This window comes from Ahaetulla prasina, chromosome 3 (assembly GCF_028640845.1).
Source record: "Ahaetulla prasina isolate Xishuangbanna chromosome 3, ASM2864084v1, whole genome shotgun sequence".
Lineage (NCBI taxonomy): Eukaryota > Metazoa > Chordata > Lepidosauria > Squamata > Colubridae > Ahaetulla > Ahaetulla prasina.
In genome coordinates, this window is record NC_080541.1 from 73,726,518 (window position 1) to 73,752,349 (window position 25,832).

The following is a 25,832-nucleotide window of genomic DNA, read 5'->3' on the forward strand; positions in this document are numbered from 1 at the left end:
ATCAGGCTAGGGAAGCCACGACCCCGCGCAATCTTCTCTCCCTGGCGGTCCCTGGCAGGGCCTCCAGGTTGCAACCCCACCACCACCACACACACACCTTGCTCCCGAGCTAGGTGTGTTGCCTTGGCAACGGCGGACAGGGGGAAAAAAAAAAGTCCAACATTCCGGGATCAGAAACCCGCAGCCGGGAACCGCCACGCCTTCCCTGCTGCCTTCTCTTCAACTCTGGGAACCATGAGGGCGCTTGGCTGTGGCAGCCACGGCTCCGGCACCACCCCGAAACCTCGGTCGCCCCTGGGGAGGAGAGCTCATGGTGCCCAAAGCTGAACCCGTGGTAGGCGGAGAGGAAGAGAGAAGGGCGGCTGAGCTCTCCCCGGGTGAAAAGAGGCTTCGGGAGGGACTTCGCTGCGCTCAGGTGCCTCCCTCCCTAGCTTTCTCCTCTCCGCTCTTTGCTCGACGCCTGGACTACGGTCCTGGCTTGGCGCGGTTCTCTTCGCTCTTTCCCCCCAGGATTTGTGGCTTTCGAGGCATTCTTCTCGGCGTGGTCTAAGCTGGATGGAAAGCCGCCTCTTTTCACCTCCTTTGGCAGTTACGGTAGCTCGTGGGCGGAAACGGCAGAGTTGCTTTCGGTCCCCTGGCAAAAAGTTCTCTCCTTTGGGATCAAGTTCCAAGTGACCACGATTGGTGGTGGTGAAGTGCAAAAAGCCTCTTGGCAGATATAAGTGTGTGTGTGTGTGTTTTTGTGTGTGCATGTGATGTTTATTTATTTTTATTTATTTGTCAATCATATATAAGATAACAGGTAAAAGTATAAACATAATTTGGATACATGAGAAGAGTAAGGAAAAAAGGAATATTAGGACAGGGACGGTAGGCACGTGGGTGCACTTATGCACACCCCTTAATGTGTGCGTGTGTGTGTGTGAGAGTGTGTGTGAGAGAGAGAGAGGGAGAGGGAGGGAAGGAAGGAAGGAAGGAAGGAAGGAAGGAAGGAGCGAGCTCAATTTCTTGGTGGTTTGCAACAAGTAGACAGAAGTTTGGATTAGCAGGTTAGCGTCCTCTGTTTTCCTTTTTTACCTTACTCAGGTGGCAGAGGACAAAATCTGAATGAATGAAATGGGCCAAAATGGAGTGAGACTATAGCCACATACCTTGAAACCAAATGACAAGAGGAATGAAATGTAGTGATCTTGAGGTGATTCAGTGTATGATAAATTTGATGGGTTATATGTAAGGGACTCACAATTTTTAATGCTTCTCTTTGTAAAAAAACAAAAACAAAAACAAAAACCAAAACACACCCCTTTCTGCTAATATAATTTGATAAAAAAAACCTTTTCTTCTCAGTATAAAAATAATAATACATTTTGGGAGTTGCATTTTAACATGCTGGGAATCACAGTGGCCTTTAATTTCAGTATAGGTGAATTGTATAATTGAAATCACTTTTAAGATTTTCCCTCTCTGCTTATTGTTTATTCTCTTCAGTAGAAGAGCTGTAAAGAATGCTATTGTCTCATTCAACTTTTCATTCCATTGAAAAATTTCCATTTTAATATGAACATTTTCTAAATAAATTTTGCAACCTCCCAACTATATTTTTTCTATATTCTGCCATTTCTTTTTGTGCTTATGTCAGTTGCTATTAAAATTACTGTAAATTACGCATGCCTTTTAATATTTGATAATAAACACTTCCTTTATCCTCTGAATTTCATGGTAGGCTCATTTAGACAGCCACTTCATGGCTATTTATTTTTTAAGAAGATAAGGAAAACAGAACAGAATGAACAAAAAGAGGAGTGAACATGAACATGTGATTCTTAATTGAAATATTTTTAAAAGTGGGTTTTCTGGGGTTTCCATAACAGCAGAGTTGGGGAGGATTGTGGTTTCTTCACTGTATGCAATAAGCATTTCTGCTTTGCATCTTTAGTTTGTATGAATATGTAGGAGAAGGCAGTTGTGATGACTTTACTATTCTTAAGAGACTGGCTTTACTATTCTTAAGAGATTGGTTGCCTAGCAGAAGGACTCTTTGAACTGTTATGGAACTAAAACCTTTGGGAGACTTTAAGAGCCTCCCTGTTTTTTAGCAGTAGAAATACTATTGGCAGTTGCTCTGGTGTGCCAGTTATGCTGTAGATGTGTATGCAGTGCCTATATTCGAAACTGGAATTCAAAGATAATTGCCAAAAAAAAACAGTGAAAGAAAATAAATTATATTCTTCTTAAAACCTACAGGTTTGCAAACCACTGTGTTCATTACCAACAGGACCCAGGACAGGAGACTGCAAAGACGGCTATGAGTAGTCCCAGTGCCAAGCCAACATGTCTATCACAGCCTGTGGTGAAGAGTGTGATGGTGTATCGCAATGGAGACCCTTTCTTCCCTGGCCGGCGTGTTGTTATCCATGAGAAGAAGGTGTCCAGTTTTGATGTCTTTCTAAAGGAAGTGACAGGTGGTGTGAATGCTCCTTTTGGAGCTGTGAGGAATATTTATACACCCCGTGGTGGACATCGCATTCGTCAGCTAGATGAGATTCAAAGTGGAGAGCATTATGTTGCTGGTGGCAGGGAAGCTTTCAAAAAACTAAAGTAAGTAGTCATATGTTTATTCCAACCAACATGATATAGAAACTGAAATGTGCGATCTTTTATATAGAAGTCCTCCAAGGAGAGGGTAAAAGCATTATTTTTTTCTTAGAGTTAACTAAAAATCTATGAGCCATTGTTTTAACTAAACAATGGTTCATAGGCCCAGTTTCCCAGGCTTTCTCTGTATGTATCTTTACCTCCCTATATATATTTTTTTCTTTTAAGAAATGATGGAACATTAACCATTTTGATTAATTGAGTTTTGATTTAAAGCTACCATTCATAAGCAAGCCATTTAGAATTCTTTATATATCTTTAATGTCAGTGATCCTCGCTTGCAGTTACTATGACCAATTAAAAAAAAAAGTTTGTAGATTTAGTCCTGAATATCCGAAAGGTGTCACATTACTTACCTCAATATATATACCAGAGTGACTAAAAGACAAAAGCGGACTGGTAACAGTAGTCTGGAACACACTGGTATGACAGACTCAGCTTGTCATGAAAGCTACCCCTGATGAAAGTTCATGGATCATTAATAGAACATTTACACTATAGCATTGAAGCCAAACTGTAATTCCCATAATTCGTTAGGGGAAGTAGAAATGAGGCTTACTGTAAAATAATGTAAACCAATATGAGTTTAGAAAACAAGTATGCTTTAGTATAAGTTTATTTTTTGTAGCCTGCTTTTAGAAGTAAAGTTTGCTGATGTTCTTGTGTTCTAATATGTGTTAATAAAGTAATGTCAGAGGTAATATATATGTACTATACACACACACACTCCTTTTGTTAGTTCCATCCCTGTGCTTTGCATTGTCTTTGGTTTAAACACTGTTGCCTATAATCTTCTCCCATGGCTAATCAATTATTAACAAAACAAAACAAAAATCCAAATTCTGCAGAAAATTGTACTTTTTAAATTAAGCAAATATAATACATCACACCAATTCAGAAGTATATATATATAATCATTGCTTATATGATTGTGTTTTTACTTTTGATAGATTTTATTGTTTTAGAGTTTACTGAAACGAATGTTTAAAATTTTCATCTCATAAACTTAGAAAAGAATCAGAGTTGTATAAAAACTTAAAAATGTAGAATATAGACTTTCATATTTATAGAACTTGTATAATATGTAATGTTTATTAAAATAACAGGAAAATATCCTAAAATGTAGCATAATCCTGTCATCATACAATACAATATTAATTCCTTGTCATTGTTATTTGCTGGAATCATAAATCATATTGAACTTATAATCAATATAATGTGGCTTATTGGTTAAGCACTTGTCTGGTGAATACACTGCACAGCCACCCAAAGTTGTCAAAATTTTGTAGTAATTAAAAAACACAAGGAAATATTCCTAACAGCCTACTAAGAATTGGGTTTGTCGCAGGGTTGTTAGGAAAAATAATGAAAATAAGGACGTATAAGGCAAGAAAAAGTATATTCTTGTTAATATAGTTTTTTGCATTTTGTATTAGTAAATAACCTATTTTGTTTTCTTGTTTTTCAGTTATTTGGATATTGGAGAGCCAAAGAAAAGACCTGTGGAAATTAATAATGAGGTAATGTATATTACATATTAATATGAATCTGTATTACACTTGAAGTACAAACAAAAGAAACTTTTATTGATTTAGATTTCAGTCTGTTCTGATTTATTTGGAAATCAAAGGGACATTTCCGAGTAAATGTCTATAGCTTTGCTTTATAAAACAGCATTTACAGATTAGATTAAACTAAAAGATGGTTTGTTTGTTTGGTCTAATTTAATGAGATTTGTGGACACAGATATTTTTGTTTGCTCATGCAGCAATAGTTAAGTAATGTGCTGTCTGAGCCCAGCAATATGCTCTAATTTTTAAAGAGAGATTTAAAAAACTCAAATCTAGAAATCTGCATTGTCAAAACAGTCTGATTAATAGATGCTATTTTTAGCTGTTGCATCCTGTGCTCCTGCTATCTGCTCTGTATCAAGCTAGGTTTCCCATCTCTGAGATGCAAACTTCCAGATGACCACTAGAGGGAAGCAAAGATACGGTTTTCTGTTAATCTTTGCTGTCTCTAATGAGCTTGTGAACTGCTATAGCCTGGATACTGGAGGGACTTGGCAGTTTACAAATAAGACAGACAGACAAACCAACATGGTAACCTCGGCTCAATTTCTCATGCAGGTGGAACATCAGAATTGTTATGTGAGACTTCTACTGCTTTATATTGCTGAAGTAGCCTCCTGGAAATTGGGACTTTATGGTTTAGAGGTCATGGATATTCCTCCAAAGCCAGAACTTGATTTAGGCTAACACTAGGATTTGCACCAAATTGTAGATTTATTGAGCTCCTGAAACCCAGACTATGATATGCTACATTAATCTGCATTAAGAAATAAAACAGCTTTGCAAAGTGGTTTGTGTTGACAGAGTGTTGACAGACCATGATAGTGGCTGTTGAAGGCTCTTATCATCTAAGAATGAACTGTAAAATGACAGAAGTTGAAACAGGCAATTTCTGAGGATCCTATACAATTATATTTTATGTATTGTGAAGCATTGACTTAACTGTTGATGTTTGGCTGCACAATCAGGGGAAACAGAGGTTTAAACCATAATTTGTCCGCCACTGATTTATGGCAGAATTATTTTAATATTCAAATATATTCTGCTATAGTTTTATACTTACTCTGTTCAAGGTCTTTTTTTCCCTAGAGAAAAGATTTTAAAGAATAAAATATTGAGAACACAAATATAATGTCTACTCTATTTGGTACAATGTGTGACAGAATGAAATGTGTCTTAAAAATAAAGAGAAGTATTGTAATTTGAATGACTATTTTGTGTGAATCAAAATGTATAATGTACTCATTTACATAATATGGAAGATAGATGGAAAGGTAACCTGAAGCTATCGAAGTGCTGTCCTGTTGTTTGGAGGCCGTACGGGTCTGGATGGGGAGAAACAGACTCAGACTCAATCCATCCAAGACGGAGTGGCTGTGGATGCCGGCATCCCGGTACAGTCAGCTGCAACCGCGGCTGACTGTTGGGGGCGAGTCACTGGCCCCAACGGAAGGGGTGCGCAACTTGGGCGTTCTCCTGGATGGACGGCTGTCGTTTGAAGATCACTTGACAGCCGTCTCCAGGAGAGCTTTTTACCAGGTTCGCCTGGTCCGCCAGTTGCGCCCCTTTCTTGACCGGGATGCCTTATGCACGGTCACTCATGCTCTCGTCACTTCTCGCCTGGATTATTGCAATGCTCTCTACATGGGGCTACCCCTGAAGTGCACTCGGAGACTTCAGCTAGTCCAGAATGCAGCTGCGCGGGTGATTGAGGAGCACCACGTTGCTCCCAGGTAACACCACTCCCCGCAGTCTGCACTGGCTACCTGTGGTCTTCCGGTGCGCTTCAAGGTTTTGGTTACCACCTTCAAAGCGCCCATGGCTTAGGGCCCGGTACTTACGGGACCGCCTGCTGTTCCACATGCCTCCCACCGACCCGTGCGCTCTCACAGAGGTCTTCTCAAGTGCCGTCTGCCAAACAGTGTTGGCTGACCCCCAGGGAAGGTCCTTCTCTGTGGGAGCACCTACTCTGGAACGAACTTCCCCGGTTTCGCCAATTGCCTGACCTTCGGACCTTTGCTGGGAACTGAAAACTTATTTATTTATCCAAGCAGGACTGGCCTGATTTTTAAACTCTAAATTTTAATTTTAATTTTAATTGTAATTTTATTGGGTATTTTATATGGTCAATTGCACGGTTTTAATTTCGGCCTTTATTGAATAAGTTTTTTAATTGTTATTTTAGTGTGTATATTAATTGTTTTAAATGAAGGCTGTACACCGCCCTGAGTCCTTCGGGAGAAGGGCGGTATAAAAGTTTAATTAAATAAATAAATAATAATAATAACTTTAGATGAAATTAAGAAGTAATACAATGCTGTTGGATTACTTAGATATCTTTTTCTTAGAATTCTTTCCATGGTTAGTGCCTCAATTGTAGCATTGATAAATTTTGAAGATGAGCACTTAAATATTTATTACTTATATTTATTCCTACCATTAGTTATCATACTTGGTATTAAAAAGTCATTGTGATTGAATCTAACTGATTTGTGATCATTGAGAATTGTTTTTAATTTTTAAATGGAAATTTTAAATAGGATTTAAAGTGGTTTACCTATAAAATTGTATTCATCACTGGCTCAGCTAAATTCCATCAGTATTTAGAAGTATATGCTTTGCAAGCTTTTAAAGGAATGGTACCGGGGTGAAATGCTACTAGTTCGGACTGATTCGACCAAACCGGTAATGATAGATGCAACCAGTTTGGGTGAATCGTTAGTAAAAAAAATGCTACCGGTTTGGGCGAACAGGTATGTCCAACGATCAGCTGTGCCGTGTGATTTATATTCACTAGAATATAACCATTTAGCATTTCACCCCTGAATGGTATGATTACTGATATGCATTAACTCAATTAGAAGATAATTTATCCTCTTTGTAATAGATCTACATATACAGTTTAGCACCAAATTAGATAATTTGTAAAACTAAGAAATAAAAGCTTCTGTCCTTGATAAAACAACTTGGCATTGTTGGATCTTGTTCATTACCTGGATTAAAAATTTAAATAGGATTCCCTGAAAGGTCTTGAGGTATATTGTGGGGATACCATCAACTCCTGGAGATTAATTCAGTTTCAATTTCTGTACTGCTTCTCTGGTTTAATCTTCTGTTATTAATTAAATAAGGTTTTCCTTTTGCTGCTTTGTGAATTTTATGTTTAGCATTGAATCTAAATACTCATCAGTAATTAGATGTCTATTTACTATATAATCTAAGGCAATAATTAACAAATTGCCCCAGCATTTCTTTCAGCTTGTCTTAAAATTGTGTCTTTTTCACATTTCACTTCTTAAATGGATACCAAGTTCTGAAACTATTTACCACATTAATCAATAGCCAACAATCTTATGTTTTGGATTGTCCGTAAGCAGTACTTTCATTAACTTGAAAAATGGAAGTTCTATATAGCCTTCATGATTACTAATGTCTAATTAGTTGTCTAATTTGTGACAAGTGTTAAAAAGTTGTTTTCTTTTATTTTGAATATTGGTAGGTTTTGGATAATGTGCTACATAATTAAGTATTTCCAAAGCTATATCATATTAGCTGCCTTTTTCTCAGCTAAGATGTCCAAAAGGATGTATCTTTCCTAGAGATAGGAATAGATACAGTGCCTACTCCATGTTTATCTTAGTTGCTATTTTTATGTGCCTTTCCTCTACTGGATCCTGCGAGTCCCTTGGACTGCAAGGCGATCAAACCGGTCAGCCCTAGAAGAGATCAACCCTGACTGCTCTTTAGAAGGTCAGATCCTGAAGATGAAACTTAAATACTTTGACCACCTAAGTCGCGCTTTAAAGGTGGTTACCAACACCTTGAATTGCATCCGGAAGACTACCGGCAACCAGTGCAGCCTGCGCAGGAGAGGTGTTATATGGGAGCCACGAGTAGCTCCCTCTATCACCCACGCAGCCGCATTCTGGACCAGTTGGAGCCTCTGGGTGCCCTTCAAGGGGAGCCCCATGTAGAGAGCGTTACAGTGGTCCAAGCGGGAACTGACGAGGGCAAGAGTGACTGTGCACAAGGAGTCCCGGTCTATGAAGGGGCGCAACTGGCATATCAGGCGAACCTGATAAAAAGCTCCCCTGTATTTGTATTTCTATCTTCCAGTATGTTAGCTATCTCAGCCAATAATATATTAGCTGCAAATAACTGAAAAGCAAACCCTCTTTCTCCTCTCCTAATCACAGGGCAAAGCTTGAGACACTCTAATCATTATGTCATTCCAGTTTGATGAGGAATCAAGGATTAATATTCTTTGAGTGTAATTTTTGAGCAATTTATGTATATATTTATCATGCCATCCAACCTGGACATAATCAAAAAGGCTTAAAAAGTTGTAAACTTAATCTTGCGTAGCTTCTTCTCCAGAAAGATTACACTACTAACCAGAGCATACAAAACATTTGCTAGACCAATTCTCGAATACAGCTCGCTTGCCTGGAACCCACACCTCATTTTGGACATTAATACAATTGAGCGTGTCCAGAAATATTTTACAAGAAGAGTTCTCCACTCCTCTGATCACAACAAAATACCTTATGCCACTAGACTTGAAATCCTGGGTTTAGAAAATTTAGAACTCGGTCGCCTTTGGCATGACCTGAGTATAAAATCATCTGCTACAATGTCCTTCCTGTTGAAGACTACTTCAGCTTCAATCGCAACAATACACGAGCACACAATAGATTTAAACTTAGTATGAACCGCTCCAATCTTGATTGTAGAAAAGTAACAGAGTTGTTAATAGTTGTCAGTAACAGAGTTGTTAATGCCTGGAATGCACTACCTGACTCTGTGGTCTCTTCCCAAAATCCCCAAAGTTTTAACCAAAGACTATCTACTTTTGACCTCACCCCATTCCTAAGAGGTCTGTAAGGGGCCTGCATAAGAGCACCAGCGTGCCTACCGTTCCTGTCCTAATGTTCCCTTTGATTGTATCCAATTTGTATGGTTATTTCATGCTTATATATACTGTTGTGTTTGACAAATAAATAAATAAATAAAATAAATAAAATCAGACTAAATGTCAGGGGCACTAAATGCTTTTCTGAAATTTATTTATTTTTATTTATTTAATCATATTTATATACCGCCCTATCTCCCGAGGGACTCAGGGCGGTTTACAGGCACTAAAAACAGATAAATACAATATAAATACAATATAAAAACAATTAAAAAACTTATTCTAAAGCCCATTAATTAAAAAGTATAAAAATAAAACCCAATTTAAAACCCATAAATTTAAAATCTAACTCAGTCCTGCACAATTAAATAAGTATGTTTTAAGCCCGCGGCGGAAGGTCCGAAGGTCCGAAAGCTGACGAAGTCCGGGGGGTAGATCGTTCCAGAGGGTGGGAGCCCCCACAGAGAAGGCCCTTCCCCTGGGCGTCGCCAGACGACATTGCCTCGCTGACGGCACCCTGAGGAGACCCTCTCTGTGAGAGCGCACGGGTCGGTGAGAGGTATTCGGTAGCAGTAGGCGGTCCCGTAAATAACCCGGCCCAATGCCATGGAGCGCTTTAAAGGTGGTCACCAAAACCTTGAAGCGCACCCGGAAGGCCACAGGTAGCCAGTGCAGTCTGCGCAGGATGGGTGTTATACGGGAGCCACGAGGGGCTCCATCTATCACCCGCGCAGCCGCATTCTGGACTAACTGCAGCCTCCGGATGCCCTTCAAGGGGAGCCCCATGTAGAGAGCATTGCAGTAATCCAGGCGGGACGTCACGAGTGCGTGAGTGACCGTGCATAGGGCATCCCGGTCCAGAAAGGGGCGCAACTGGCGTACCAGGCGAACCTGGTAGAACGCTCTCCTGGAGACGGCCGTCAAATGCTCTTCTAGAGACAGCCGTTCATCCAGGAGGACGCCTAAGTTGCGGACCCTCTCCATCGGGGCCAATGACTCGCCACCGATGGTCAGCCGCGGATTTAGCTGACTGTACCGGGATGCCGGCATCCACAGCCACTCTGTCTTGGCGGGATTGAGCTTGAGCCTGTTTCTCCCCATCCAGACCCGTCGGCCTCCAGACACCGGGACAGCACTTGATAACCGTTGGGGTGGTCCGGTGTAGAAAAGTACAGCTGGGTGTCATCCGCATACAGCTGGTACTTCACACGAAACCACTGATGATCTCACCCAGCGGCTTCATGTAGATGTTAAACAGAAGGCGAGAGGATCGACCCCGCGGCACCCCACAAGTGAGGCGCCCGGGCCGACCTCTGCCCCTGTCAACACCGACTGCGACGTCGGAGAGATAGGAGGAGAACCACCGATAAACGGTGCCTCCCACTCCCAATCCCTCCAACCGGCGCAGCAGGATACCATGGTCGATGGTATCGAAAGCCGCTGAGAGGTCTAATAGGACCAGGGCAGAGGAACAACCCCTATCCCTGGCCCTCCAGAGATCATCCACCAACGCGACCAAAGCCGTCTCCGTGCTGTAACCGGGTCGGAAACCGGACTGGAACGGGTCTAGATAGACAGTTTCATCCAGGTGCAAGGGAAACTGATATGCCACCATACTCTCTACAACCTTCGCGCGCGGGTTGGAGACCGACGATAATTACCTAAAACAGCCGGGTCCAGGGAAGGCTTCTTAAGGAGGGGCCTCACCACCGCCTCTTTCAAGGCGGCCGGGAAGACACCCTCCACCAAAGAAGCGATCGTAATCGCCTGGAGCCAGCCTCGTGTCACCTCCTGAGTGGCCAGCACCAGCCAGGAGGGGCACGGGTCCAGCAAACACGTGGTGGCATTCAACCTACCCAACAACCTGTCCATGTCCTCGGGAGCCACAGGGTCAAACTCATCCCAAACAATGTCGCCAAGACCACCCTCGAGCATCTCACCCGCATCACCGCAATCTTGGTCCAAACCATCCCGAAGCTGAACGATTTTATCGTATAGATAACCGTTAAACTCCTCAGCACGTCCCTGCAATGGGTCATCCCGCTCCCCCTGATGTAGGAGGGAGCGAGTCACCCGAAACAGGGCGGCTGGGCGGTTATCTGCCGATGCAATGAGGGAGGAGGCGTAGCTACGCCTCGCTTCCCTCAATGCCACTAGGTAAGTCCTAGTATAGGACTTCACTAGTGTCTGATCAGCTTCCGAACGGCTAGACCTCTAGGAACTCTCTAGGCGTCTTCTCCGGCGCTTCATCCCCCTCAGCTCCTCGGAGAACCAAGGAGCCGGTTGGGCCCTGCGCCGGGTCAAAGGCCGCAGAGGCACGACACGGTCTAAGGCCCCGCCGCGGCCCGTTCCCAGGCCGCAACAAGTTCCTCAGCCGAGCCGTGAGCCAGACCCTCAGGGAATGGCCCAAGCTCCGTCCGGAACCCATCCGGGTCCATCAGGCGCCTGGGACGAAACCAACGTATCGGCTCCGTCTCCCTGCGGTGGTGAATGGCGGTCAGAAAGTCCAGGCGAAGAAGAGAGTGATCTGACCATGACAAAGGTTCAGTGACTATTTCCTTTAAGTCCAGATCTCTCAACCACTGACCAGAGAGAAAAATCAGGTCCAGAGTGCCTCCCCCAATGTGAGTAGGGCCATCAACTACTTGGGTCAGGTCCAAGGCCGTCATGGAAGCCATGAACTCCCGAGCTGCTGTCGATGACGAGCCGGAAGATGGCAAGTTAAAATCCCCCATGACTAAAAGTCTGGGGGTCACACCTGCCACCCCGGCAAGCACCTCCAGGAGCCCGGGCAGGGCAGCTGTCACGCAGCAAGGAGCCAGGTACGCGACCAGCAAGCCCATCTGACATCTATGGCCCCACTTCACAAAGAGGGATTCACACCCGGCAATCTGAGGTACAGTGGTCTCCCTCGGCTCCAGACTCTCTCTAATCACAACCGCCACCCCCCCACCCCTACCCTGGGCTCTCGGCTGATGGAATGCACGGAAACCTGGCGGGGACATCTGTACCAGGGGCACGCCCCCTTCTGCGCGCAACCAGGTCTCCGTAATGCCTATAAAGTCCACCCCCTGAATAAGATCGTGAATTAGGGGCCTTTACACGGACCGTGCATTACACAACATCAGCCGAGGCCCGGGCTCTGAGGGTCTTGGCCATCCGGGGAATGGGAAAAGTCTGGGGACTCGAGGCGCGCGATCGCCTGTAAGCATCGGCGCACTTAATATGATTCGAGCCCCACTTCGCCCCTCCTCCCATACCATGCAAATAGCACCACCCTCCACCAGTGGAACACGAACTGCCCCCATAACCTTCGGACCTATTAACTCACCGCCACGAGCATGCACAGGAACTGATACCCCTAAAAATGCCCTCCCTGACGGGTTCTTCCCCCCACCCGACACTACCCTCCCCCCCTTTAAAAAACCCTTATTAAAAAACCTATCTACAAAACCCCACAAATTCTTTCAAATTATATTATAAAATCAAATTATATTATAACTACAGGTACCGTAGTTTTCAATTTACGACTTAATGATCAAAGTTACAGCAGACCTTCCAGTGCTACTAATGACCCAGATGTCCCCATCTCCCCCCATGGCCACGTGATCATATTTTGGGTGTTCAGCATTTACTTCCAGTTTCTGGCAAAAAATGCCCATGGATGGATTCACATAATGACCACTGCAGAAAAGGTTGTAAAATCAGATGCAGTTATGTGGTAACTTACTTAACGACTGGCACAATTTACAATTGTAATTTCAAGTTCAACTACTGTTGTAAGTCAAGGACTACCTGTACAGCATTCTCTATAATCTTTCAGGGAAGTAACCCAATGAAAATATAATTTATTCTTATTTGCAGTAAATAGGTATTCTTTGACTGGGTTTCTATCAATCTCATCTTTCTTCTGCCTCTTCTTCCTTTTCCTCACAATTGCCTCATGCCCTCTTTTTAGAGAAGACTGAATCAAAATAAAAGTTGAATAGTTCCTTCTTTTTTATCTTTTAGCAGTTTTTCATTTTTCCTGAGCAGCTATGTACTGATTTTTTTTAAATCTTTCTTTTGTTCTGAAGATATTTAAAGAAATCCTTTTGGGATTTTTTTTTATTATTCTTTGTGAATCTCAGCTCATTTGACGCTGTAACTGTTCTGATACCTTTCTATCATTCTTAACGATCAGTACATAATCTTCCTCTTTTCATCTCATATAGGCACCTTTAAAAAAAAAATTCAGGGCTCCAGTAAATCTTTTGTGCAGTTACTTTGGCTGCTTCTACTGCCCTACATTCTTTTGCTCATTATGATATTTCCAGCTGTGTTTTTAATATCTCCTTAGAAACTCTCACCAATCTTTAGCTCCTTTTCCAATTAGCAGCTCTTGTCATGGAATCCTTTATCATTGCTTGAATTTGTTGAAATATGGTTTCTTAAAACTGAAGTATGCGTTCAATTACATTCAGCTTTCGTTTCCTTAAAATCAGGAATTCCAGCATTATAAGACTGCTTTTCTCTGAGCCTTCTGGTATTCCTGCTTTCTTCTTTAACAATGTAAGTATTCCCTGTTGGTTATCATCATGTCAGGAACATTTCTTCTTCATCCTCTGAAAGAAAAGTCATCCATAAGAAAAGTAGGGAATTCTGCAGAATGACCATATTTAGCAGAGCTTAGCTTCTAGTCATTATCTTGAAGCTTCCCATTGCCACTACTTCATGTCTCTTGGAAACTTCTGCAATAATTGCTGTTGTACCAATTGTTCTGTTTTATTTTGGATTATAATCTTCCCAGAGGATAATTGTTAACAGCCTGACTATAAAGACTGTAAATATATGTCATTTCGCATATACAAAAAAGGTTGCTGCCCGGAATCTTACAGGAACCTCTTGTTTTGTAAGATGCCAGAGCAACAACCTTTTTTTTGTAGAAGACAAATGTTTATTTTAAAATGACATTCAAAATAAATACTTGTTTCATGAACCTTTTGCACTGTTTAAAAAAATAACATCTTTTGAGCAGCTCTGTAAAGCTGTAGAATAAACAAGAAAATATTGTAATCTGTACTGGAGAGGGAGAACAAACACTTAATTTTTATATGGTTTGAAATAATCCAGCTCTTAACTACAGCATGTTTTTAAAGATGTAGCTCTGTAAGTTGTTTGGTAGTTAGTATCTTGGTAACCTAATGAGCACTGCAAGGCATACACTGTTATTCTTTTGAAGTGAATACCTTGAGGATTCAATGTACTGTAGTATTGACCAGAAAGCCTGTGGAAACAAAAATGTTATTTCTACTTTACATGTGTAGTGATAATTGTAGTTGTGTCTGAAGAGATGATTCCAACTTTCAGCAAAATTGCATATGCTGATTTATTAATATACAGTACATTTAGAAGGCCATATTAATTGCAACATGTAAAGTACATCTCATTACAGTGGATAAGTCTGTATAGTTATTTATTTAGAAAAATTATATGGCTGCCCAATTCACTCATGGTGACTTCAGGTAGTTTGCAGAAATAAAACCCCAATACAAAACTCAATAAACCTCTATCCCTTTGGTGACAACCACTTGATGAGCTCCAACCAACCAACCACTTGTGCTCCATATCATTATGGAATCTCCAGGCCCATTGGCAAAACCAGATCTTCAGGTTACCTTTCAACAGAGTGTCCGAGGGGGGGGGGGGCAACCTTATTTATACAGTGATGATGTTCCACAGGGAGGAAACCACATGGAGAAGGCCTTTCTTCTTGGTCCCATCAGATGACCCTCTTTGAAGAGAAGGGACCCAATATATATATCCCTACATCTTTGTTCTAATGGATTGAATCATTATAACTAATGATAACTTCAAATAACTGGGCTGCAGATCAGGGCTTTAAAGATGACAACCAACACCTTGAATTGAACCTGGAAGCAAACTGACAGCTACCTCCGACAAAAGAGGTGACTTTTAGCCTTGCAGAAAACCATGTGAGCCACCACATTTTGAACCAGATACTTTTCATCTTAATACAAACATGCCCACTCAACTCAGTCTTAATAGTGATGTGTAAATGGAATGGTCTTCTGTTCTCCTAGTGTGTGTTTTCTTGTCGGTGTTGAAAAATGAATGGATGATAGAGAAGCAGAGGGAATTTATAGAGAGGTTGCATGGTAAGTATAAAGGTTATGAGGGAGCAAAGCAATAGCAATAGCACTTGGATTTATATACTGCTTCATAGTGCTTTGTAGCACTCTCTACACAGTTTACAGAGTCAACAATCTGAGTCCTCATTTTACTGGCCTCAGAAGGATGGAAGGCTGAATCAGCCTTGAACTGGTCAAGATTGAACTCCTGGCAGTGATCTGAATTAGCCTGCAATACTGCATTCTAATCTCTGTGCCACCACAGCTGTATGTTGCATAGGTGTGTTATTTAGGATTCTGTATGTATAAGGCTGCTACTGTGGGAACACACAAATCTTTCACGGATTTGTAAGAGATAGGAGAAGAGAAAGGGTACTCTTTAATATTGAGTTTTTCAGCTTTTAATAAAAGACTCACCAGGATAGCTGCATGTGAGAATAGATTAATGAGAATTCTGAAGCAGAAAAATAAATATTTAATATGAAGATAATGTTATATGAGTTTGAGAAGTAATCTAGGCTTTTTTTCAGTATAGTAATTGTTTCATAATTTCAGTTTAAACTGAAAAATATGCAATATATACATTGTGTGACATTATGCACAAAATGCTATAAAAGTTTTTCGGCCTTTTACATGTTTATGGAAATTAATATTTTATACATATGGTCTTAAACTAAGTACTTAGCATTTAAGAACCATGCAGTTCATATCATCTCTGATTGAGGGGTCTACTTAGAGTCATTTTAATTAAATGGATGTAATTGACCTACTATGACTAGTAATAGTCAGTAAACTGCAATATTAAAAAAAGATTATATGCCCCTTTCTCTCCCTTTCCTTCTCCCTCTCCCCTTTTCTCTTTCTCTTTCTCTCTCCCCTCACAGTAATTACAAGTCAAGAACAAAACATTCATATAAAATAGCTTAAAAAACTCTAAAAAAATCAAAATCTTTATGTGCACTATTTTATCATTTTACTTTATTTAAAAGATGCCAGAATTTGAAAACTGATCAGTGTTGTTGTAAGCTTAATGCCATTGCACATTTGTCAGGCTTCAGCAGGTTTTTATCTTAGGACCCAAAACGCTAATAATGGGGAAAAAAAATATTTTCTTGCATCAGCCAAACTGAAAATTGCTTTTGTTAGAGTGGTAGAATTAAAATAACAAGTCTGTATGACTGCATGTAAATAAAGAAATATCCAACTTGAGGCAGGTCAAATATTATACTGCTTTCAGAATAGGTATATGCTATATATGTTATATGTGGTGAATTGCAAAGTTATGACCAAGGTGCTAAATATATCATTTTGTTTTTTACCTTGAAAAACACACACCATGATTTACAATCTCCATTAATTAATATCACATTATGATACCATAATCAAGAGAGCTGAAAGATGTTATACTATTAATATTGTTAATTTAACATTTAAAATTTAACATTTTCAGACCATATGTATGAGTTTACTTTACACTTGTGTTTGCACCCTATTGATTGGATAGTTATGGAAGGTATTTATTATACATAGCAAAATCATTGAAGAAGTTATACTTTTTGCATCTTATTAATTGACTCAGAGCCTTAATGAAAGCCCTCAAATGGTAAACAGGCCTGAGAATGTGAAAGTAATAATTAATAAAATAATAATTAATAATTATTAAAGCTTTAATTAATAATTTTTTTAAAAAATCATTTCTGAGCAATGTATATCTTGTTCATTAATATTGAAACAGTGGTATCAAGAAAAGATTGCTAATAAACATGATAGTGGGTGAACAGCATAACACTTTATATAGTATATGTGGTATATTGCAAAGTTATGACCTCGATGCTAAACATGTCATTTTTTTTTTTGCCAACAGTTATCACTGGAAGATGTAAGTGTTTATACTGTTTATTATTAGTGTTTATTACCAAACTTTTGCCCCAATATTTGACAGTCTATATGGCTGCATGTAAAGTATCTAACTCTTGAAGCAGAAAGTAGAATGTAAATATCTATAAAAAAATCAGAATGAATGTCATCAAAATATCGCTGTGAATAATGTCTTACTATATGTGCATAGGTTGAGAAGTGTTAAGTTGTACAGGTAGTCCCTGACTTACAACAGTTCATCTAGTGACCGTTTGATGTTACATCACTGAAAAAAATGACCTATGACCGTTTTTCACACTTACGACCATTGTAGCATCCTCATGGTCATGTGATTTACATTCGGATGCTTGACAACTGAGTCACATTTATGACGGTTGCAGTGTCCCAGGGTCATGTGATCGCCTTTTGTGACCTTCTGACAAGCAAAGTCAGTATGGAAACCAGATTCACTTAACAACCGTGTTACTAATTTAACAGCTGCAGTGATTCACTTAACAAATGTGGCAAGCAAAGTCGTAAAATGGGGTAAAACTCACTTAACAAATTTTGGGTTCAATTGTGATTGCAAGTTGAGAACTAGCTGTATAAGGTCTTTCCTACCTCCAATCAATGATGTAGGCTTGTATGCATAGACCCTAGTGACTGCTTTTTCTTTGGGAGACTGATTTTAGACCTTTCTTTTCCCCTGCCATCCTCTGAAGAGATTCACATTGCGGTTGTGGACAATTAATCATAGCTAGAATTTCACAGTTCCAGCATGCCAAGGATGCATGCATATCACTCAAGGTGATATAGATGTATGCAATACAGTATATTGCTACATCTTTTTATTTGAAGTCTTTTCTTTTCATTGGTATTTATTTTGTGTTTGCTGGGCTCATACTGGAAGCTATGTCCCTTTTTGGTTTTATTGTAGCTTTTCAAACTGAAGTCTGGTGAAAAATAATACTTTTTTCCCGAATGTATTATGCAAAATATTTAATATTCTTGCACTATTTTTTTTAATTCAATCACCACTGCTTATAGGAAATCTTTTATGTACGCTGAGAGCGTATGCACCAAGACAAATTCCTTGTGTGTCCAGTCACACTTGGCCAATAAAAAATTCTATTCTATCCTATCCTATCCTATCCTATTCTATTCTATTCTATTCTATTCTATTCTATTCTATTCTATTCTATTCTGTTCTATTCTATTCTAGTGGAAGAGCCTGGTATGAATTGATAGTTTAAACTGTACGGGTAATCTGTGTTTAGTGATCATTGTTGGAACTGGTAACGTAATCATTAAGCGAAGTGCTCGCTAAATGAAACCATGACTGTGTTTAAGAGCATATTTCAGCTTTCCTTTGGTTTACAGACCAGTGAAGGTTGTAAATGTGAGAATTGGTCACAAAATTTCTCTTCCGTCACAATCATAATGGCAAATGGTTGCAATATGAGGCAGGTACTAATTGAGGATTACCTGTAACTTTATTTACCTTTGCTGGCAAGGAAGTTAATGCCAAAATTTAAAATAAAATATTGAACCAAGCAAACTCTTTTTTAAATGAATATGTCATTTTTGAAATGGCAGATTGTTTGAAAGGTCATTTACATTGTTAAACCAAGTTGGTTAGTGCCTGGGTGGAAATCTACAAGGAAACACCAGAGTTATAGGCTACATTTGGAACTAAAATAAACAGAATCCATTAGCAAAGTATTTCCACATTGTGGTCAAGTAAACTACTTGCATGTGTCGGTTAAGTCACCAGAAATTGGACTACACTAGAAAGAGAACTTACTTTTCTATTGTATCACAGATATATACCACAATTGAATATACTTGGAAAAACACTGCCTGTTAGTTTTGGGGCTAAAGTACTAACTAATTTACCTACTGGTAGCCTACCACTTATAACCATTTGTTCAGCGACTATTCAAAGTTATGATGGCACTGAACAAAGGGACTTACGACTTGTGTCTAAGGTTATAGCCATTGCAGTGTCCCTGTGCTCATGTGATCAAAATTTGGGCATTTGGCATCATCCACACTTGCAACTATGTTGTTGTTGTTGTTAGTTGCGAAGTCGTGTCCGACCCATTGCGACCTCATGGACAACATTCCTCCAGGCCTTCCTGTCCTCTACCATCCTCTGGAGTCCATTTAAACTCATGCCTATTGCTTCAGTGACTCCATCCAGCCACCTCGTTCTCTGTCGTCCCCTTCTTCTTTTGCCCTCAATCTTTCCGAGCATTAGGCTCTTCTCCAGTGAGTCCTTCTTTCTCATTAGGTGGCCAAAGTATTTCAGTTTCATCTTCAGGATCTGGCCTTCTAAAGAACAGTCAGGGTTGATCTCCTCTAGGACTGACTTGTTTGTTCGCCTTGCAGTCCAAGGGACTCGCAGGAGTCTTCTCCAGCACCAGAGTTCAAAGGCCTCAATTCTTTGGCGCTCAGCCTTTTTTATGGTCCAACCTTCACAGCCATACATTGCAACTGGGAAAACCATAGCTTTGTCTATACGCACTTTTGTTGGCAGGGTGATGTCTCTGCTTTTTAGTACACTGTCTAGATTTGCCATAGCTTTCCTCCCCAGGAGCAAGCGTCTTTTAATTTCTTGGCTGCAATCCCCATCTACGGTGATCTTGGAGCCCAGGAAAATAAAATCTGTCACTACCTCCATTTCTTCACCATCTATCTGCCAGGAATTGAAAGGGACGGATGCCATGATTTTAGTTTTCTTAATGTTGAGTTTCAAGCCAACTTTTGCACTCTCCTCCTTCACCTGCATCAAGAGACTCTTTAGTTCTTCTTCGCTTTCTGCCATTAGTGTGGTATCATCTGCATATCTGAGGTTGTTGATATTTCTTCCGGCAATCTTAATTCCAATTTTTGATTCATCTAGCCCCGCCTTTCTCATGATGTGTTCTGCATATAAATTAAATAGGCAGGGTGATAGTATACAGCCTTGCCGGACTCCTTTCCCAAATTTGAACCAATCAGTGGTTCCGTGTCCAGTTCTCACTGTGGCTTCTTGACCCGCATACAGGTTTCTCAAGAGACAAATAAGATGGTCTGGTACTCCCATCTCTTTAAGAACTTGCCACAATTTGTTGTGATCCACACAATCAAAGGCTTTAGCATAGTCAATGAAGCAGAAGTATGTCGTGTCCCACTCCTCCGCTGACGGCCGGGTCAGGGAAATCCGAATCAGGCGTGCCTCTGCAGCTCTGCCAAAGTCCTAGCAAAGTCCTCAGGGCAGGCAGGAGACCAGAAAGTGACTTCAGCAAGATATGTTTAGACTTTGCCTGACTCAGAGAATGCCAGAAAGCAGGTCCTTTATATAGGCCATGGGGTGTGGCTCCATGACTCAGCACTTATCCAGGCCTGCCCCTCCCTTCCTTCTGTTGCCTCCGTCTATCAAGTCTTCTGACGCGAGGGTCACTCCAGTCTGCAGCTGTTGGCAATTGACCTCCCTCAGGCTCACATGCTGTGGAGGAGGGGGAGGGGTCTAGTTGCTCCGTTTGCCTGGGCATGGAGCCAGAGCTGGGGGCTGGAGATACTTCCTCCTCTTCAGCCTGTCTGGACATGGAGCCAGGGCTGGGGCCGGGAGGCATACTAGGACATTCCTCTGTGTTCGGAAGCAGATAAGAAGGCCCCGGCTGTGGTGAGATCGGACGAGACACAACAAAGTAGATGTTTTTCTGGAACTCCCTAGCTTTCTCTATGATCCATCGTATGTTGGCAATTTGATCTCAAGTTCCTCTGCCTGTACAAAATCCTGCCTGTACTTCTGGTAGTTCTCGATCCACATATTGCTGGAGCCTAGCTTGTAGGATTTTAAGCATAACCTTACTAGCATGTGAAATGAGTGCAATGGTGCGATAGTTTGAACATTCTTTGGCATTGCCTTTCTTTGGAATTGGAATGTAAACTGACCTTTTCCAATCCTGTAGCCATTGTTGAGTTTTCCAAATTTGCTGGCAAATTGGGTGTAGCATTTTTACTGTGTCGTCTTTTAAGATTTTGAATAGCTCATCTGGAATACTGTCTCCTCCACTAGCTTTGTTGTTGCTCTGATTTCCTAAGGCCCGTTTGACTTCACATTCTAGGATGTCTGGCTCAAGGTTAGTGACCACCCCATCGTGGTTATCAGGGATGTTAAGCTCATTCTTGTATAGTTCTTCTGTGTAATTTTGCCACCTCTTCTTAATCTCTTCTGCCTCTGTTAGGTCCCTGCCATTTTGGTCCTTTATCATGCCCATCTTTGCATGAAACATTCCCTTCATATCTCCAATTTTCTTGAAGAGATCTCTGGTCCTCCCTATTCTATTGGCTTCTTCTATTTCTTTGCACTGTTCATTTAAGAATGTATTCTTATCTCTTCTAGCTATTCTCTGGAATTCTGCATTCAATTGCGTGTATCTTTCTCTTTCTCCCTTGCCTTTCGCTTCCCTTCTTTCCTCAGCTATTTGCAGAGCTTCCTCAGACAGCCATTTTGCTTTTTTTGCATTTCTTTTTCTTTGGAATGGTTTTAGTTGCTACCTCTTGTACAATGTTGCGAACCTCCGTCCATAGTTCATCAGGCACTCTGTCTATCAGATCTAATTCTTTAAATCTATTTGTCACCTCTATTTTATATTCATCAGGGATATGATTTAGGTCATACCTGAGTGGCCTGGTGCTTTTCCGTGCTTTCTTTAGTTTAAGCCTAAATTTTGCAAGAAGAAGCTCATGATCTGAGCCACAGTCAGCTCCTGGTCTTGTTTTTACTGACTGTATAGAGCTTCTCCATCTTTGGCTGCAGAGCACATAGTCAATCTGATTTCTGTGTTGACCATCTGGTGATGTCCATGTGTAGAGTCGTCTCTTAGGTGGTTGGAAAAGAGTGTTTGCTATGACCATCGTATTGTCTTGACAGAATTCTATCAGCCTGTGCCCTGCTTTATTTTGTACTCCAAGGCCATGCTTACCTGTTATTCCGGTTATTTTTTGGCTTCCTACTTTAGCATTCCAATCTCCCATGATGATAAGGACATCATTTTTTGGTGTTAATTCTATCAGGTGCTGTAGGGCTTCATAGAACTGGTCAATTTCATCTTCTTCAGCACCAGTGGTTGGGGCATAGACTTGAACTACTGTGATATTGAATGGTTTGCCTTGGATTTGGACTGAGATCATTCTGTCATTTTGGGGATTGTATCCCAGTATTGCTTTTCCTACTTTTTTATTGATTATGAAGGCCACTCCATTTCTTCTGAGAGATTCTTGCCCACAGTAGTATACCTGATAGTCATCTGAATTAAATTCGCCCATTCCTGTCCACTTTAGTTCGCTGATTCCTAAAATGTCGATATTCAGTCTTGTCATCTCTTGTTTGACCACATACAGCTTGCCTTGATTCATGGATCTTACATTCCAGGTTCCTTTGGAGAAAAAATCTTTATAGCATCGGACTTTCCTTTCACCACCAGATACATCCACAGCTGAGCGTCCTTTCAGCTTTGGCCCAGTCGCTTCATTCTTTCTGGCGCTACTAGTACTAGCCCTCCACTCTTCCCCAGTAGCATATTGGACACCTTCCGACCTGAGGGGCTCATCTTCCGGCGTCATATCTTTTTTCCTTTTTGTACTGTCCATGGGGTTTTCATGGCAAAGATACTGGAGTGGGTTGCCATTTCCTTCTCCAGTGGATCACGTTTTGGCAGAACTCTCTGCTATGACCTGTCCGTCTTGGGTGTCCCTGCATGGCATAGCTCATAGCTTCATTGAGCTATGCAAGCCTCTTCGCCACAACAAGGCAGTAATCCATGAAAGGATTACAAGGGTTTGCAACTAGGGTACAAAGGATTGCAACTATAGGGGTGCTGCAACTCCAGCCCCCCTATCTACCCTTCTTCTATATCCTTTGTGGGACCTACTGCCCTGTGCTCTGCTGCCCCAGATCACCTTTAGTGTTTTCTTGTTCCTACTGCTGATAAGACATCCCTGGCCTGTCTACTAGGCCAGGCCAGGACTGGATTTGCATTGTAAAAAAAGAAAAAAAAAGCTGCTTTTGCCTTTCCCCCCTCTTTTTCATAATGCAAAGTCAGCCCTCGACCCACCCAGCAGCTCTTTGCAAAGGGGTATGTTGGCATGCTGCAGTCAGGGGTTTCTTTTGTGTTTTTACCTCCTTTTTCACAGTGTGAAGCCAGGCCCAGTTTGGCTTAGCAGCCAGGCCAAGCATACTTCATCAGCTGTGGTAGCAAGAAGGCAGTGAATCAGAGCTGGGTTTCAGCAGCTTCTGATCAGTTCTGGAGAAATTTTGAGTAGTTCGGAGAACTGGTAGTAAAAATTCTGACTGGCCACCTCCCCATCTATTCTCTGCCTCCTGAGTCCCAGATGATCGGGAGGAAATGGGGATTTTGCAGTATCTTTCCCCTGGATTGAGGAGGGAATGGAGATTTTACAGTATCTTTCCCCCGGATTGAGGAGGGAATGGAGATTTTACAGTATCTTTCCCCTGGATTGAGGTGGGAATGGAAATTTTACAGTATCCTTCCAATGCCACGCCCACCAAGCCACATCCACAGAACTGGAAGAAATTTTTTTTGAAACCCACCACTGCAGTTATTTTATTTTTATTATTATTGTTGTTGTTGTTGTTGTTGTTGTCTTAATCTGTTATTTATATCTATATATGTAAATAAATTAATATTAGACTTGTATGTATAAAGAATACATTGAAATAAGGGAGAAAAAATGGACAAATAAGAAATGTTTAATTGTTGCAAAATTGTTGGAAAGAAACTATTGTTTAAAGATTCTTTTTTGTTTTTTGAAAAATGTTTAATAAAAATTATTAAAAAAAAAGAAGGCAGTGAATGTCAGCTGATGTAGCATAGAACAGGGCAGCAGAGGTCTCAAAGTGCCGAGTGATATAATGAAGTATGAGAATGACTTTGCGGGATGAGGGGAAAGATATTGCCTAGGAAACAATCTCAGAGAGGCAGGATCTCAATACTGTGTTTCCCCGAAAATAAGAACAGGTCTTATATTAATTTTTGCTCCAAAAGCCCCAGCTTTGGGCCTTATTTTCTGGTTAGGTCTTATTTTTGGGGAAATACGATATTAAAATGCTTCTGTCTGGCTGACAATCTTAACTTTCTTAACTGGGGCTTATTTTGGAGATGGGCTTATATTACGAGCATCCTGAAAAATCTTCCTAGGTCAATTTTCCGATTAGGTCTTATTTTCAGAGAAACACAGCAGATTAACAGCGAGAGGGGGAAATTTAGGAAGGACCTGCCCTAATTGTTTAGGCAATTAAAATGGTGTTGAGAGGTTTGTACTTTCAGACTCGCAAGATTTAGGACAAAGTAGAATTATTCTTGTTTCCTTCTGGTTTACCTGGGCAAGATGACAGGTAGTAAGTGTGACTTGGATTAAGTTGGAGTGACTGAGGTTTCCCAGGCTATGGCAGGCAGCCCCAGAGCTATGTGGTTGTGGGGCTGTTTGTCATCCTGCAATCCAGAGGGCAAAGATGAGGAAAAAGTAGGAATGGCTTAGGTTGAGTCAAGTAATTTGCCAAACAATGGCAACGGGGCCTGCTGGCATAGCAGTTGCTAAGCAATGTCGTCTCCATGAAGAAATCCACACCCTTCCCAAAATGGCAGGGCATGTTACTCTATACAAATTGGAAGCAAACCCCATACTCATAATGGTGATGTTATCTACTTGTGTAATGGAAGCAAACAGCCAATTCAGAGAGCATCAAGATTTCCACATAAAACAATTAAAACATAGCTAAATCTAATTAACAGCAACAGCGGTCTCCATTTCTATCCATACCTTATTCTTGGAATCCATCTTTACTTCCGTCATGTCCATATATGACTTTGTAAAAGCCTTTTTTAAAAGAATTTATATCTGTCTCTTTGAGAAGCTCATCAGCTCTATCCAATCAGAACTTTCTTCATTCCCCCCTTCCTTTCAACACATTCAGTCATTTTGTGTGTATAATATATAACATAATAATATGATATAAGTATTGAAATGCAATCCTGATTTATTCTCTCTGTAAAACCAAACTCAACTTATTTCTTTTGTAATGGGCATATACCCATTCAGTCAATATTCATCTAGTACACATTTATTCTGAACCCTATTGCTTCATTTTTTGACCCTATTCAATCTTTCATACTCCAAGAAATTGTAATTACATAATTCCCCCCACTCCTTATTTTTGATGGAGCCTACTTAGAAACGACTGACGTCTTGAACAGAAGACAGATGTGAGAGTTGTTTAATCTTCTCCCTATCATCCATTTGTCTACTTAGTATCTCATAGTTCCTACTTCAACCTCACTGAAGGAATGACTCTCAAATCTGTGGGATAGGAATGAAATTTAGATTAGGCAAATGATTAACAGGACAAAAAAATTCCTTTCTTTTCCCATGTTACAAGTTTCCCCCTTAATATTTCACTTTTGTGCACGCTTTTTATTAATGGAGAAAGAGATAATTGCACAGAAAATGCAACTATAGATAGGTATACTGTATCTATAGTGGTTCATAAATAACCAATGCTGACTGTAAATGATCTAACAATTTAGAAATTAAATTTTGCTAGAGATCAGCACCAGGGTGCCCTATTGGCTCTCTGAGAATTATCATTCTTGTGTTTAGGAATGCTGATTCTCAGGCAAGTTAGATATAGATAGATAG

At 40.7% G+C, this 25,832-nt stretch overlaps 1 protein-coding gene across 1 annotated transcript in view; it reads left to right on the forward strand.

The window, feature by feature from the left end:
- The first annotated feature begins 569 nt into the window (after positions 1-569).
- The window catches only part of DCDC2 (doublecortin domain containing 2), a 60,877-nt gene continuing 35,614 nt past the window's right edge, over positions 570-25,832 (forward strand). The window contains exons 1-4 of the mRNA XM_058178612.1: positions 570-594; positions 1,087-1,195; positions 2,276-2,598; positions 4,124-4,175. Coding sequence (XP_058034595.1) covers positions 1,163-1,195; positions 2,276-2,598; positions 4,124-4,175 — 408 coding nt within the window. The 5' untranslated portion in view covers positions 570-594; positions 1,087-1,162. The remainder of the gene's footprint in view (positions 595-1,086; positions 1,196-2,275; positions 2,599-4,123; positions 4,176-25,832) is intronic.